Here is a 15,133-nt window from a genome sequence, read left to right on the forward strand (position 1 = left end):
TCAGAACTGTAATTTTTGTCTTTACTGATGTTTGTAAGTGTTTTCAACTTGCTTTATGTAATTGCGATTTCTCTCAGATCTGTAATAATTGTCTTTGTTGATGTTTGTTTGAGTTTTTAACTTGCTGTGTGTTATTGCGAGTACTGTCAGATCTGTACTTTTTGTCTTTGTTGATGTTTGTATGTGTTTTGAAATTGCTATGTTAAATAGCGAGTACTGTCATATCTGAATGTTTGTCTTTGTTGATGTTTGTATGTACTTTGGACTTGCTTTGTTTAATTGCGAGTACTATCATATCTGTATTTTTGTCTTTGTTGATGTATGTATATGCTTTGGACTTGCTTTGTGTAACTGTGAGTACTTTCATATCTGTAATTTTGTCTTTGCTGATGTTTGTAAGTGTTTTCAACTTGATTTGTGTAATTACGAGTTCTCTCAGATCTGTAATTTTTGTCTTTGCTGATGTTTGTAAGTGTTTTCAACTTGATTTGTGTAATTACGAGTTCTCTCAGATCTGTAATTTTGTCTTTGCTGATGTTTGTAAGTGTTTTCAACTTGATTTGTGTAATTACGAGTACTCTCAGATCTGTAATTTTGTCTTTGTTGATGTTTGTAAGTGTTTTCAACTTGATTTGTGTAATTACGAGTTCTCTCAGATCTGTAATTTTTGTCTTTGCTGATGTTTGTAAGTGTTTTCAACTTGATTTGTGTAATTACGAGTTCTCTCAGATCTGTAATTTTTGTCTTTGCTGATGTTTGTAAGTGTTTTCAACTTGATTTGTGTAATTACGAGTACTCTCAGATCTGTAATGTTTGTCTTTGTTGATGTTTGTAAGTGTTTTTAACATGATTTGTGTAATATCGATTACTCTCAGATCTGTAATGTTTGTCCTTGCTGATATTTGTATGTGCTTTGAGCTTGCTTTGTGTAATTGCGAGTACTCTCAGCTCTGTCATATTTGTCTTTGGTAATGTTTGTATTAGTTTTGAACTTGCTGTGTACTATTGCGAGTACTCTCATGTGTGTACATTTGTCTTTGTTGATTTTGTATGTGTTTTGAACTTGCTGTATGTTGTTGTGAGTACTCTCAGATCTGTACTTTTCTCTTTGTTGATGTTTGTATGTGTTTTCCACTTGCTTTGTGTAATTGCGAGTACTTTCAGATCTGTAATGTTTGTCTTTGTTTTGAACTTGCTGTGTTTAATTGAGAGTACTATCATATCTGTATTTTTGTCTTTGTTGATATATGTTTATGCTTTGGACTTGCTTTGTGTAACTGTGAGTACTTTCAGACCTGTAATTTTTGTCTTTACTGATGTTTGTAAGTGTTTTCAACTTGATTTGTGTAATTACGATTACTCTCAGATCTGTAATGTTTGTCCTTGCTGATATTTTCATGAGCTTTAGGCTTGCTTTGTATAATTGCGATTCCTCTCAGATCTGTAATAATTGTCTTTGTTGATGTTTGTATGAGTTTTTAACTTGATTTGTGTAATTGCGATTTCTCTCAGATCTGTAATAATTGTCTTTGTTGATGTTTGTATGAGTTTTTAACTTGCTGTGTGTTATTGTGAGTACTCTCAGATCTGTACTTTTGTCTTTGTTGATGTTTGTATGTGTTTTGAACTTGCTGTGTGTTGTTGCGAGTACTCTCAGATCTGTACTTTTGTCTTTGTTGATGTTTGTATGTGTTTTGAACTTGCTGTGTGTTATTGTGAGTACTCTCAGATGTGTACTTTTTGTCTTTGTTGATGTTTGTATGTGTTTTTGGTTTGTGTAATTGCGAGTACTCCCAGATCTGTACTTTTTTTTTGTTGATGTTTGTATGTGTTTTGACTTTGTTTTGTGTAATTGCGAGTATACTCCCAGATCTATACTTTTTTTCTTTGTTGATGCTTGTGTGTGTTTTGACCTTGCTTTGTGTAATTACGAGTACTCCCAGATCTGTAATTTTTGTCTTTCTTGATGTTTGTATGTGTTTTAAACTTGCTGTGTGTTATTGCGAGTACTCTCACATCTGTACTTTTTGTCTTTGGTGGTGTTTGTATGTGTTTTGAACTAACTTTGTGTAATTGCGAGTACTCTCAGATTTGTAATGTTTGTCTTTGTTGATGTTTGTATTTGTTTTGAACTTGCTGTGTTTAATTGAGATTACTATCATATCTGTATTTTTGTCTTTGTTGATATATGTTTATGCTTTGGACTTGCTTTGTGTAACTGTTAGCTATATAGTACTTTCAGATCTGTACTTTTCTCTTTGTTGATGTTTGTATGTGTTTTAAACTTGCTGTGTGTTATTGAGAGTACTTTCAGAACTGTAATTTTTGTCTTTACTGATGTTTGTAAGTGTTTTCAACTTGCTTTATGTAATTGCGATTTCGCTCAGATCTGTAATAATTGTCTTTGTTGATGTTTGTTTGAGTTTTTAACTTGCTGTGTGTTATTGCGAGTACTGTCAGATCTGTACTTTTTGTCTTTGTTGATGTTTGTATGTGTTTTGAAATTGCTTTGTTAAATAGCGAGTACTGTCATATCTGAATGTTTGTCTTTGTTGATGTTTGTATGTACTTTGGACTTGCTTTGTTTAATTGCGAGTACTATCATATCTGTATTTTTGTCTTTGTTGATGTATGTATATGCTTTGGACTTGCTTTGTGTAACTGTGAGTACTTTCATATCTGTAATTTTGTCTTTGCTGATGTTTGTAAGTGTTTTCAACTTGATTTGTGTAATTACGAGTTCTCTCAGATCTGTAATTTTTGTCTTTGCTGATGTTTGTAAGTGTTTTCAACTTGATTTGTGTAATTACGAGTACTCTCAGATCTGTAATGTTTGTCTTTGTTGATGTTTGTAAGTGTTTTTAACATGATTTGTGTAATTACGATTACTCTCAGATCTGTAATGTTTGTCCTTGCTGATATTTGTATGTGCTTTGAGCTTGCTTTGTGTAATTGCGAGTACTCTCAGCTCTGTCATATTTGTCTTTGGTAATGTTTGTATTAGTTTTGAACTTGCTGTGTACTATTGCGAGTACTCTCATGTGTGTACATTTGTCTTTGTTGATTTTGTATGTGTTTTGAACTTGCTGTGTGTTGTTGTGAGTACTCTCAGATCTGTACTTTTCTCTTTGTTGATGTTTGTATGTGTTTTAAACTTGCTGTGTGTTATTGCGAGTACTCTCAGATCTGTACTTTTTGTCTTTGTTGGTGTTTGTATGTGTTTTGAACTTACTTTGTGTAATTGCGAGTACTCTCAGATTTGTAATGTTTGTCTTTGTTGATGTTTGTATTTGTTTTGAACTTGCTGTGTTTAATTGAGATTACTATCATATCTGTATTTTTGTCTTTGTTGATATATGTTTATGCTTTGGACTTGCTTTGTGTAACTGTTAGTACTTTCAGATCTGTACTTTTCTCTTTGTTGATGTTTGTATGTGTTTTAAACTTGCTGTGTGTTATTGAGAGTACTTTCAGAACTGTAATTTTTGTCTTTACTGTTGTGTGTAAGTGTTTTCAACTTGCTTTATGTAATTGCGATTTCTCTCAGATCTGTAATAATTGTCTTTGTTGATGTTTGTTTGAGTTTTTAACTTGCTGTGTGTTATTGTGAGTACTGTCAGATCTGTACTTTTTGTCTTTGTTGATGTTTGTATGTGTTTTGAAATTGCTTTGTTAAATAGCGAGTACTGTCATATCTGAATGTTTGTCTTTGTTGATGTTTGTATGTACTTTGGACTTGCTTTGTTTAATTGCGAGTACTATCATATCTGTATTTTTGTCTTTGTTGATGTATGTATATGCTTTGGACTTGCTTTGTGTAACTGTGAGTACTTTCATATCTGTAATTTTGTCTTTGTTGATGTTTGTAAGTGTTTTCAACTTGATTTGTGTAATTACGAGTTCTCTCAGATCTGTAATTTTGTCTTTGCTGATGTTTGTAAGTGTTTTCAACTTGATTTGTGTAATTACGAGTACTCTCAGATCTGTAATTTTGTCTTTGCTGATGTTTGTAAGTGTTTTCAACTTGATTTGTGTAATTACGAGTACTCTCAGCTCTGTCATATTTGTCTTTGGTAATGTTTGTATTAGTTTTAAACTTGCTGTGTACTATTGCGAGTACTCTCATGTGTGTACATTTGTCTTTGTTGATTTTGTATGTGTTTTGAACTTGCTGTATGTTGTTGTGAGTACTCTCAGATCTGTACTTTTCTCTTTGTTGATGTTTGTATGTGTTTTCCACTTGCTTTGTGTAATTGCGAGTACTTTCAGATCTGTAATGTTTGTCTTTGTTTTGAACTTGCTGTGTTTAATTGAGAGTACTATCATATCTGTATTTTTGTCTTTGTTGATATATGTTTATGCTTTGGACTTGCTTTGTGTAACTGTGAGTACTTTCAGACCTGTAATTTTTGTCTTTACTGATGTTTGTAAGTGTTTTCAACTTGATTTGTGTAATTACGATTACTCTCAGATCTGTAATGTTTGTCCTTGCTGATATTTTCATGAGCTTTAGGCTTGCTTTGTATAATTGCGATTCCTCTCAGATCTGTAATAATTGTCTTTGTTGATGTTTGTATGAGTTTTTAACTTGATTTGTGTAATTGCGATTTCTCTCAGATCTGTAATAATTGTCTTTGTTGATGTTTGTATGAGTTTTTAACTTGCTGTGTGTTATTGTGAGTACTCTCAGATCTGTACTTTTGTCTTTGTTGATGTTTGTATGTGTTTTGAACTTGCTGTGTGTTGTTGCGAGTACTCTCAGATCTGTACTTTTGTCTTTGTTGATGTTTGTATGTGTTTTGAACTTGCTGTGTGTTATTGTGAGTACTCTCAGATGTGTACTTTTTGTCTTTGTTGATGTTTGTATGTGTTTTTGGTTTGTGTAATTGCGAGTACTCCCAGATCTGTACTTTTTTTTTGTTGATGTTTGTATGTGTTTTGACTTTGTTTTGTGTAATTGCGAGTATACTCCCAGATCTATACTTTTTTTCTTTGTTGATGCTTGTGTGTGTTTTGACCTTGCTTTGTGTAATTACGAGTACTCCCAGATCTGTAATTTTTGTCTTTCTTGATGTTTGTATGTGTTTTAAACTTGCTGTGTGTTATTGCGAGTACTCTCACATCTGTACTTTTTGTCTTTGTTGGTGTTTGTATGTGTTTTGAACTAACTTTGTGTAATTGCGAGTACTCTCAGATTTGTAATGTTTGTCTTTGTTGATGTTTGTATTTGTTTTGAACTTGCTGTGTTTAATTGAGATTACTATCATATCTGTATTTTTGTCTTTGTTGATATATTTTTATGCTTTGGACTTGCTTTGTGTAACTGTTAGCTATATAGTACTTTCAGATCTGTACTTTTCTCTTTGTTGATGTTTGTATGTGTTTTAAACTTGCTGTGTGTTATTGAGAGTACTTTCAGAACTGTAATTTTTGTCTTTACTGATGTTTGTAAGTGTTTTCAACTTGCTTTATGTAATTGCGATTTCGCTCAGATCTGTAATAATTGTCTTTGTTGATGTTTGTTTGAGTTTTTAACTTGCTGTGTGTTATTGCGAGTACTGTCAGATCTGTACTTTTTGTCTTTGTTGATGTTTGTATGTGTTTTGAAATTGCTTTGTTAAATAGCGAGTACTGTCATATCTGAATGTTTGTCTTTGTTGATGTTTGTATGTACTTTGGACTTGCTTTGTTTAATTGCGAGTACTATCATATCTGTATTTTTGTCTTTGTTGATGTATGTATATGCTTTGGACTTGCTTTGTGTAACTGTGAGTACTTTCATATCTGTAATTTTGTCTTTGCTGATGTTTGTAAGTGTTTTCAACTTGATTTGTGTAATTACGAGTTCTCTCAGATCTGTAATTTTTGTCTTTGCTGATGTTTGTAAGTGTTTTCAACTTGATTTGTGTAATTACGAGTACTCTCAGATCTGTAATGTTTGTCTTTGTTGATGTTTGTAAGTGTTTTTAACATGATTTGTGTAATTACGATTACTCTCAGATCTGTAATGTTTGTCCTTGCTGATATTTGTATGTGCTTTGAGCTTGCTTTGTGTAATTGCGAGTACTCTCAGCTCTGTCATATTTGTCTTTGGTAATGTTTGTATTAGTTTTGAACTTGCTGTGTACTATTGCGAGTACTCTCATGTGTGTACATTTGTCTTTGTTGATTTTGTATGTGTTTTGAACTTGCTGTGTGTTGTTGTGAGTACTCTCAGATCTGTACTTTTCTCTTTGTTGATGTTTGTATGTGTTTTAAACTTGCTGTGTGTTATTGCGAGTACTCTCAGATCTGTACTTTTTGTCTTTGTTGGTGTTTGTATGTGTTTTGAACTTACTTTGTGTAATTGCGAGTACTCTCAGATTTGTAATGTTTGTCTTTGTTGATGTTTGTATTTGTTTTGAACTTGCTGTGTTTAATTGAGATTACTATCATATCTGTATTTTTGTCTTTGTTGATATATGTTTATGCTTTGGACTTGCTTTGTGTAACTGTTAGTACTTTCAGATCTGTACTTTTCTCTTTGTTGATGTTTGTATGTGTTTTAAACTTGCTGTGTGTTATTGCGAGTACTTTCAGAACTGTAATTTTTGTCTTTACTGTTGTGTGTAAGTGTTTTCAACTTGCTTTATGTAATTGCGATTTCTCTCAGATCTGTAATAATTGTCTTTGTTGATGTTTGTTTGAGTTTTTTACTTGCTGTGTGTTATTGTGAGTACTGTCAGATCTGTACTTTTTGTCTTTGTTGATGTTTGTATGTGTTTTGAAATTGCTTTGTTAAATAGCGAGTACTGTCATATCTGAATGTTTGTCTTTGTTGATGTTTGTATGTACTTTGGACTTGCTTTGTTTAATTGCGAGTACTATCATATCTGTATTTTTGTCTTTGTTGATGTATGTATATGCTTTGGACTTGCTTTGTGTAACTGTGAGTACTTTCATATCTGTAATTTTGTCTTTGTTGATGTTTGTAAGTGTTTTCAACTTGATTTGTGTAATTACGAGTTCTCTCAGATCTGTAATTTTGTCTTTGCTGATGTTTGTAAGTGTTTTCAACTTGATTTGTGTAATTACGAGTACTCTCAGATCTGTAATTTTGTCTTTGCTGATGTTTGTAAGTGTTTTCAACTTGATTTGTGTAATTGCGAGTACTCTCAGCTCTGTCATATTTGTCTTTGGTAATGTTTGTATTAGTTTTGAACTTGCTGTGTACTATTGCGAGTACTCTTATGTGTGTACTTTTTGTCTTTGATGATTTTGTATGTGTTTTGAACTTGCTGTGTGTTGTTGTGAGTACTCTCAGAAATTTACTTTTCTCTTTGTTGATGTTTGTATGTGTTTTAAACTTGCTGTGTGTTATTACAAGTTCTCTCAGATCTGTTCTTTTTGTCTTTGTTGGTGTTTGAATGTGTTTTCAACTTGATTTGTATAATTGCGAGTACTTTCAGATCTGTAATGTTTGTCTTTGTTTTGAACTTGCTGTGTTTAATTGAGAGTACTATCATATCTGTATTTTTGTCTTTGTTGATGTATGTAAGTGTTTTCAACTTGATTTGTGTAATTACGATTACTCTCAGATCTGTAATGTTTGTCCTTGCTGATATTTGTATGTGCTTTGAGCTTGCTTTGTGTAATTGCAAGTACTCTCAGCTCTGTCATATTTGTCTTTGGTTATGTTTGTATTAGTTTTGAACTTGCTGTGTACTATTGCGAGTACTCTCATGTGTGTACATTTGTCTTTGTTGATTTTGTATGTGTTTTGAACTTGCTGTGTGTTGTTGTGAGTACTCTCAGATCTATACTTTTTTCTTTGTTGATGTTTGTATGTGTTTTAAACTTGCTGTGTGTTATTGCGAGTACTCTCAGATCTGTACTTTTTGTCTTTGTTGGTGTTTGTATGTGTTTTCCACTTGCTTTGTGTAATTGCGAGTACTTTCAGATCTGTAATGTTTGTCTTTGTTTTGAACTTGCTGTGTTTAATTGAGAGTACTATCATATCTGTAATGTTTGTCTTTTGATGTTTGTATTTGTTTTGAACTTGCTGTGTTTAATTGAGAGTACTATCATATCTGTATTTTTGTCTTTGTTGATATATGTTTATGCTTTGGACTTGCTTTGTGTAACTGTGAGTACTTTCAGACCTGTAATTTTTGTCTTTACTGATGTTTGTAAGTGTTTTCAACTTGATTTGTGTAATTACGATTACTCTCAGATCTGTAATGTTTGTCCTTGCTGATATTTTCATGAGCTTTAGGCTTGCTTTGTATAGATGCGATTCCTCTCAGATCTGTAATAATTGTCTTTGTTGAAGTTTGTATGAGTTTTTAACTTGATTTGTGTAATTGCGATTTCTCTCAGATCTGTAATAATTGTCTTTGTTGATGTTTGTATGAGTTTTTAACTTGCTGTGTGTTATTGTGAGTACTCTCAGATCTGTACTTTTGTCTTTGTTGATGTTTGTATGTGTTTTGAACTTGCTGTGTGTTGTTGCGAGTACTCTCAGATCTGTACTTTTGTCTTTGTTGATGTTTGTATGTGTTTTGAACTTGCTGTGTGTTATTGTGAGTACTCTCAGATGTGTACTTTTTGTCTTTGTTGATGTTTGTATGTGTTTTTGGTTTGTGTAATTGCGAGTACTCCCAGATCTGTACTTTTTTTTTTTGATGTTTGTATGTGTTTTGACTTGGTTTTGTGTAATTGCGAGTATACTCCCAGATCTATCCTTTTTTTCTTTGTTGATGCTTGTATGTGTTTTGACCTTGCTTTGTGTAATTACGAGTACTCCCAGATCTGTAATTTTTGTCTTTCTTGATGTTTGTATGGGTTTTGAACTTGCTGTATGCTATTGCAAGTATTTTCAAATCTGCAATTCTTGTCTTTTTTATGTTTGTATGTGTTTTTGGTTTGTGTAATTGCGAGTACACTCCCAGATCTGTTCCTTTTTTTTTATTGATGTTTGTATGAGTTTTGACTTTGTTTTGTGTAATTTCGAGTTTACTCCCAGACCTGTCCTTTTTTTCTTTGTTGATGTTTGTATGTGTTTTTACCTTGCTGTGTGTTATTGCAAGTTCTCCCAGATTTGTACTTTTTTCTTTGTTGATGTTTGTATGTGTTTTTACCTTTCTGTATAATATTGTGAGTACTCTCAGATCTGTACTTTTTGTCTTTGTTGATGTTTGTATGTGTTTTGACCTTGGTTTGTGTAATTGCTAGTACTCCCAGATCTGTGCTTTCTTTCTTTGTTGATGTTTGTATGTTTTTTTACCTTGCTTTGTGTTATTGCGAGTACTCCCAGATTTGTTGTTTTTATCTTTGTTGATGTTTGTATGTGTTTTTACCTTGCTTTGTGTTATTGCGAGTACTCCCAGATCTGTTATTTTTTCTTTGTTGATGTTTGTATGTGTTTTTGCCTTGCTTTGTGTTATTGCGAATATCCCAGATCTGTTATTTTTATCTTTTTGATGTTTGAATAGGTTTTGAAATTACTTTGTGAATCCAAGGCAATCAGTCTTTGCGTTCAGTACCTCTGAATTATGCTTGCCTTACAGAGAAGCGGCAAGTTATTTGGATTGAACAGGATTGAAATCTTCTGGCCCACGATATCCCACATTTGGGGTGAGCATGTCGTTATCAAAAGACCTCTTATGCGGGTTTTAGGTTAAGTGATACATATGGTGAAAAAACTTCAAAATTAACTTTAGAAAGTATATGAATTTTTAAAGATCCTGAGACTTGTTTGCTATTAAAACTAAGGCTGTGTTCGTATCATCATTCTTATTTACATAACTCTGAAATTGAAAGTTAAGGCTCTTTTTCTCTTGGAGGTACATCTGAAATCATCCAGCTATTTTAGAAAGAGTGGTTCCCAACCCAGGATGAAAAATGGAGAGGGGTTAGGCTATTGTTTTTTATATGCACTTTTCAAATACCTCAAAGAGAGGCATCAGTTAGACAGTTTCATGTCACAATGAATGGTTGATTGCTGGTTACTAAATGTCCAGTGGCAAATATTGCATTTATGTTAGGGGAGATAACAATTAATACGATAGTTATTGACCCCTCAATGGCTTTTGTGGCACTCTCTACATGAGGCATTGTTCTGACCAGAAATAGCTTCATATTTATAGGTTCCTACCAAACAGAGGCCTCACTTTGGCAATGGGTTACTGCCAGTCTTTAGAAGATCTATGTGACCATATTTCTATTCCCAACTAACATGTACCCATGGGATAAAAAATAATCATTAATTGGTATGAACCTTTTTCAAAATTAAAATAGCAATCATTTAATCAGGATTATATAATTTTTTTGATTTATTCAATTCAATACAAATGGTTCTTATGAATATTTCTCTGTGCACATTCTTCTGATTTCTTTGTCCGCCATTCACAAATTGATTCAAAATCACATCTTTGACACTTCCAGGCTTCTTCAATATCAACACCAACAGGTGACCTTTCACCTTTCCAGAATTTTAGATAATCTAAATATAGAGTTTTGATTTCTCCCTCATCATATGGATGACTCACATGACTTAAGGTTTCTGCTGTACCTTGGTACACATATTCCACATGTAACTGGTTGATACAAGTCAAGGATTGCATTTTTTCGAAAACATGATCCATTAAATCGTTCAATTTTTTTTTGATAATTGTTTTCTCTTCCAAATGCTTTACAATTTGATCTCCAAACTCTTTATTCAAATTTAGTCTCAAATGTTTAGCTATAGTGTTTTTTGACAAAGTGCCTTTAACTAAATTATCAAATAATCTTTTATATAACATCACTTGAATTTTATGCTGCTTTGTTATGGCTTTGGATGGATTCATCCTAGAGGTTCGTGTCTTCAGCTCTGATAAATCTATTGTGTAATTATCAGGGTCAAACCTCAACTCATCAATTAACCCAACCACAAAGATATCTTCCTCCTTGAATGGAACACCAAATATTGGTACTTCTCTAGCAATAGTTTGACCAAACTGAAATGCATTGATTGCTGTCAGTAGATTGAGGACTTTGATAGCCCAGATGTCTTCACTAGAGGTGACTTGTACCTGTACAACATCATGTGCTGCTAGTTCTGAAATATCAAAATAATAGTTAAAATATAGAACATAAAAGAATACTATAATCAATTGCATTATACCTTAAAATGTAAAAAAAGAACCTTCCAAAATAGCTTTCCAAATATTTTTAAGAGCAATAGAACATATGTCATATGAAAAAAACATAAAATTATTAGGGGGATACTTGGACCAGTGGGGGATCAAGAAATTTTCATAAGTGGGGCCTTCTGACTGCCTAAGAGGGGGCCCACTCCATTCAGGGTTCAATGATTCCCTATATAAGCAACCAATTTTTTTCTCAAAAAGGCCCCTCCCCTAAATCCGCCTCTTGGGACTGAGTTTTTTTGTTTATAATATTTCTTTTCATATGTATAAATATATCTATAGCATAAAAGTTATTTAAATGTTATATTTGAAAAAAAATTATTTTTTTATCTAGTTACAAGAATCACCTTGTCCATTACTGGTTATTGTTTAATAAACAACATATTTTTATGATAGTTCTGGGCTTTAAATTTGTTAAATTACGGTAAAAAAAAATTGTTTATGTAAGGTTGTAGGAATTACAGAAGCAATGTAAAATCTTCAGACTCCATACTGAATCCATGAATATATTCTTGATCCTGATCAAATATGCTAAATGGGAGATAACTCAAAAACTATTTCTAACAAGAATATTTTAAGTTCAACTAAAAAATGCACACATTTAGTTATACAGGAATAGAGATGCTTGGTTTGAAAAACTAAATTTAAGGAGGAGTTGAGGATACAAAATGTAGTTCTCCATGGGTAATGTTGGGGATGTGGTTAAATGTCTTCTGAAAGTTTCTATAAAATTCACTCAGTGGTAGGTAGCAAATTATGGCATAATTTTACATACTATGAGCAACACAACAGGTGTAACTAATGGAGCAGGAACTGCCTACCTTTAGAAAGCACCCAAGATTATCCCTAGATGGTATCAAATGTAAAGGACAAGGACACAAACATTGTATAGTAGGCCAAGGACAAAGACACAAAAGTTGTATAATAGGCCAAGAACAAAGACACAAAAGTTGTATAATAGGCCAAGGACAAAGACACAAAAGTTGTATACAATGGTATAGTAGGCCATAAATGTCCTTACTTACTACATTCTGATCTATGAAATATTATTTAGACTTGAACACATTGAAAAATCAGAAAATCAGAAATATCACAAAGATAATTTTAATTACAGAAGTTATACCATAAAAGTCCTTACTAACTAACTAACACAAACTGACACAGTTTCTTTCATTAATGAAATATTTTTTAGCCTTGAACACATTCAAAAATCAGAAAATATCACATAGATAATTTAAATTACAGGAGTAAGACCACAAAAGTCCTTACTAACTAACACAAACTGACACAATTTCTTTCATTAATGAAATATTTTTTAGACTTGAACACATTGAAAAATCAGAAAATCAGAAAATATCACATCCATAATTTTAATTACAGAATTCCATCTAAAGGAATGAATGATATCAATATGAAAGTAATATGCCTTTGCCTACATGTATAGATGTGGTTAAAGTTTTTTGTTTGTATAGTTTTTGATGTCTGAATTATGTAAAACCTCAACATTTTATGAGCTACTTTAACTCATGATTAAATAATCCAGAAAGGACTATAATGAAAGCTGTAATTAAATTTGAAACATAAGACAATTAAGATTTGGGAGACAACTCTAACTGCTTTATAAAGGAAATCATCAAAACTTTGTAGTTTGTTATCATGTTAGTTATTAATTTTAATATATGATGATCACTCAATCAGTTTAAATTTAACAGGAACTCAAACAAATGCCTCAAACAAATGCTATGTGCAGGTTTAATAATAAAAACTATATGTATGGGAGATAACTCAGTCTTTATTTATCAAATTAACTCCCCTTTCAGTGTAAGTAGAAAGAAAGGTAAACTAAAGCTACTCATAGCACATATAATTCATTAAATTAAACAAGATTGCCACCAACCTAAATTCTATTTTGCATTATTTTGGAATCAGTAAATTGTCAAGTTATGAAATGGTGCCTTTGGGGGGCAAATTAGTAATAAGCCAATTAGACAAAAAGAATATCAAGGAGTATTTATACATTTGTAATTACATTGAAACCAATTATAGTTAATTTATATATCTATCATATATGTTTAGAACACAACTTAAATAAAAAAAAACAAAAGTTAGAAATTGTCTGTTGAACATATATATTATAATTAAAAGTTCATAAAAGTAAAGAAATTATATATTTGTGAAATATGATGCCCTTACAATAGTAAACTTATTCATTTGACAATGACCACAAATTATTGTTTATATATAATTACATATATTTTATTTTAAACTTTTATAGATTCATCGCTTTAAATCCAAATATATATATCATGTATATATATATATGTGATTAAGTGACAGATTTCAACTAAAGAATATCCGCCTATTAATATTTTTAGTCCAATAATACAAAATGTACCAAACATCCTACCTCGAGCAAGATGTAAATCTGTGCCTTTTGTCATTGCAGGGTTCTCCTCAATGACCCCAGGAACTGTAAACTTATAGAACATCTGTTGTTCACACCAACTCTGTGAGGACAAATCTGATACCCATAGGTAGCCATGTCTAAACTTTTGCAATGGAACAATTTGCCCATCTCCCGAAGTTAATGGAAATTGTGCTTTTGTTAAATTTTTTGTAACTTCTGCTTCACCTGTAACAAAATGTGTTTACAATAAATACAATTCAATACCTTAGAAAAATTTCAATTTCTACATTATGTAATTTTAAATTTTCATTCATTTTTTTTTTACTGTTTTTCATAAATATATTTAACCTCTCTACATTTTGTATGCGCCTGTCTCAAGACAGGATCATGTAATTCAATTGTTGTAGATGTTTGCTATCTGTTATATTTGTTTGGGACAGTATCTGAAGGCTGTACATTCACATTAAGTAATTTTAGTTGCTTAAATCCATCACCTACAAATGACCTAGAAGATCATCAGATAGCACATGTCTGGTATATAGTTTACTCTTTTAAATTATTATTTAGATGGAGAGTTGTCTCATTGGCACTCACACCACATCTTCCTATATCTATATACATGTAAGAATACAAAAAATGTAAGTACAAACAAGAACATGAGGAACTTGTGCAGTAGAAATATTAACAGCATGCTGCAAGATGCAATTCATGTAATAACAAGCTTGATTGCGCACAGATATTTTTACCACTTCATACCTTCATTTCCCCCATGGAGGCTCCAAAATTGAAATTTTGAAAGAGCCATTTTATCCACAATTTAAACAAAACAATTAATTTGTAGATGTAGATATATTTAACTTTTAAGTATAGTTGCTGAATTCTCTTATATGCTTGCTTACTGTGCTTATTATTTGTATTGTCAAAATTTTGGATATATATATATATGTTTAAAATTTGTTTGATGTGCACATTGAAACATCCCCGGTTTGTTGAGACTGAGAATATTATATTATATTGTTATGTTCCTAACCCAATCTGGCATTCCATCATTCAGACTAAATGCAATAGACTACTTTATATATATAGTAATTGTAGCCAGTACCTATTTAATTATAAATACTAACGTAGACATACAGGTGCTTGCTCAAACACAATGTGACATGTAGGTTACAAATCATGGATACATGTATACCCTCAAAACATTTAAAGAACATACTCTTGTGTATCAATATCATCAAAGCAAATCCCACTTTCCACTTGCACTCTACAAACACAAGTGGTTAGTGAGGCAAGCTGTGGCCAGACTTAAACTAGTATTAGAGCATTAAAAGTGGGCGTGCCCACGTGCATAAATTCCTTAAAAGGGGAAATTAGCGAACAATTTTCCTTAAACTACTGAAACAGAATTCATGTTACATTCATTCACAGATTTCAAAAGTAACTCGTCATCTTCGTCATCAAAGTCTATCTCATTGTTTGAATTTGGCGCACAAGACATCGCACATTTCAAGCCGGTTGTTTACATCGGAAGTAGAATATAAAATAGTACCTAACA

At 32.0% G+C, this 15,133-nt stretch overlaps 1 protein-coding gene across 1 annotated transcript; it reads right to left on the bottom strand.

The window, feature by feature from the left end:
* Positions 1–10,290: 10,290 nt before the first annotated feature.
* On the bottom strand, positions 10,291–15,114 carry LOC134680980 (exonuclease V-like). The gene is made up of 3 exons (XM_063540305.1): positions 14,995–15,114; positions 13,579–13,803; positions 10,291–11,080 (listed from the first exon to the last, which is right to left on the bottom strand). The coding sequence occupies exons 1-3, from the start codon at positions 15,074–15,076 to the stop codon at positions 10,323–10,325; spliced, it is 1,065 nt and encodes a 354-aa protein (XP_063396375.1). The 5' UTR covers positions 15,077–15,114; the 3' UTR covers positions 10,291–10,322.
* Between the last annotated feature and the right edge of the window lie 19 nt (positions 15,115–15,133).

This window comes from Mytilus trossulus, chromosome 8, assembly GCF_036588685.1.
Source record: "Mytilus trossulus isolate FHL-02 chromosome 8, PNRI_Mtr1.1.1.hap1, whole genome shotgun sequence".
Taxonomy (NCBI): domain Eukaryota; kingdom Metazoa; phylum Mollusca; class Bivalvia; order Mytilida; family Mytilidae; genus Mytilus; species Mytilus trossulus.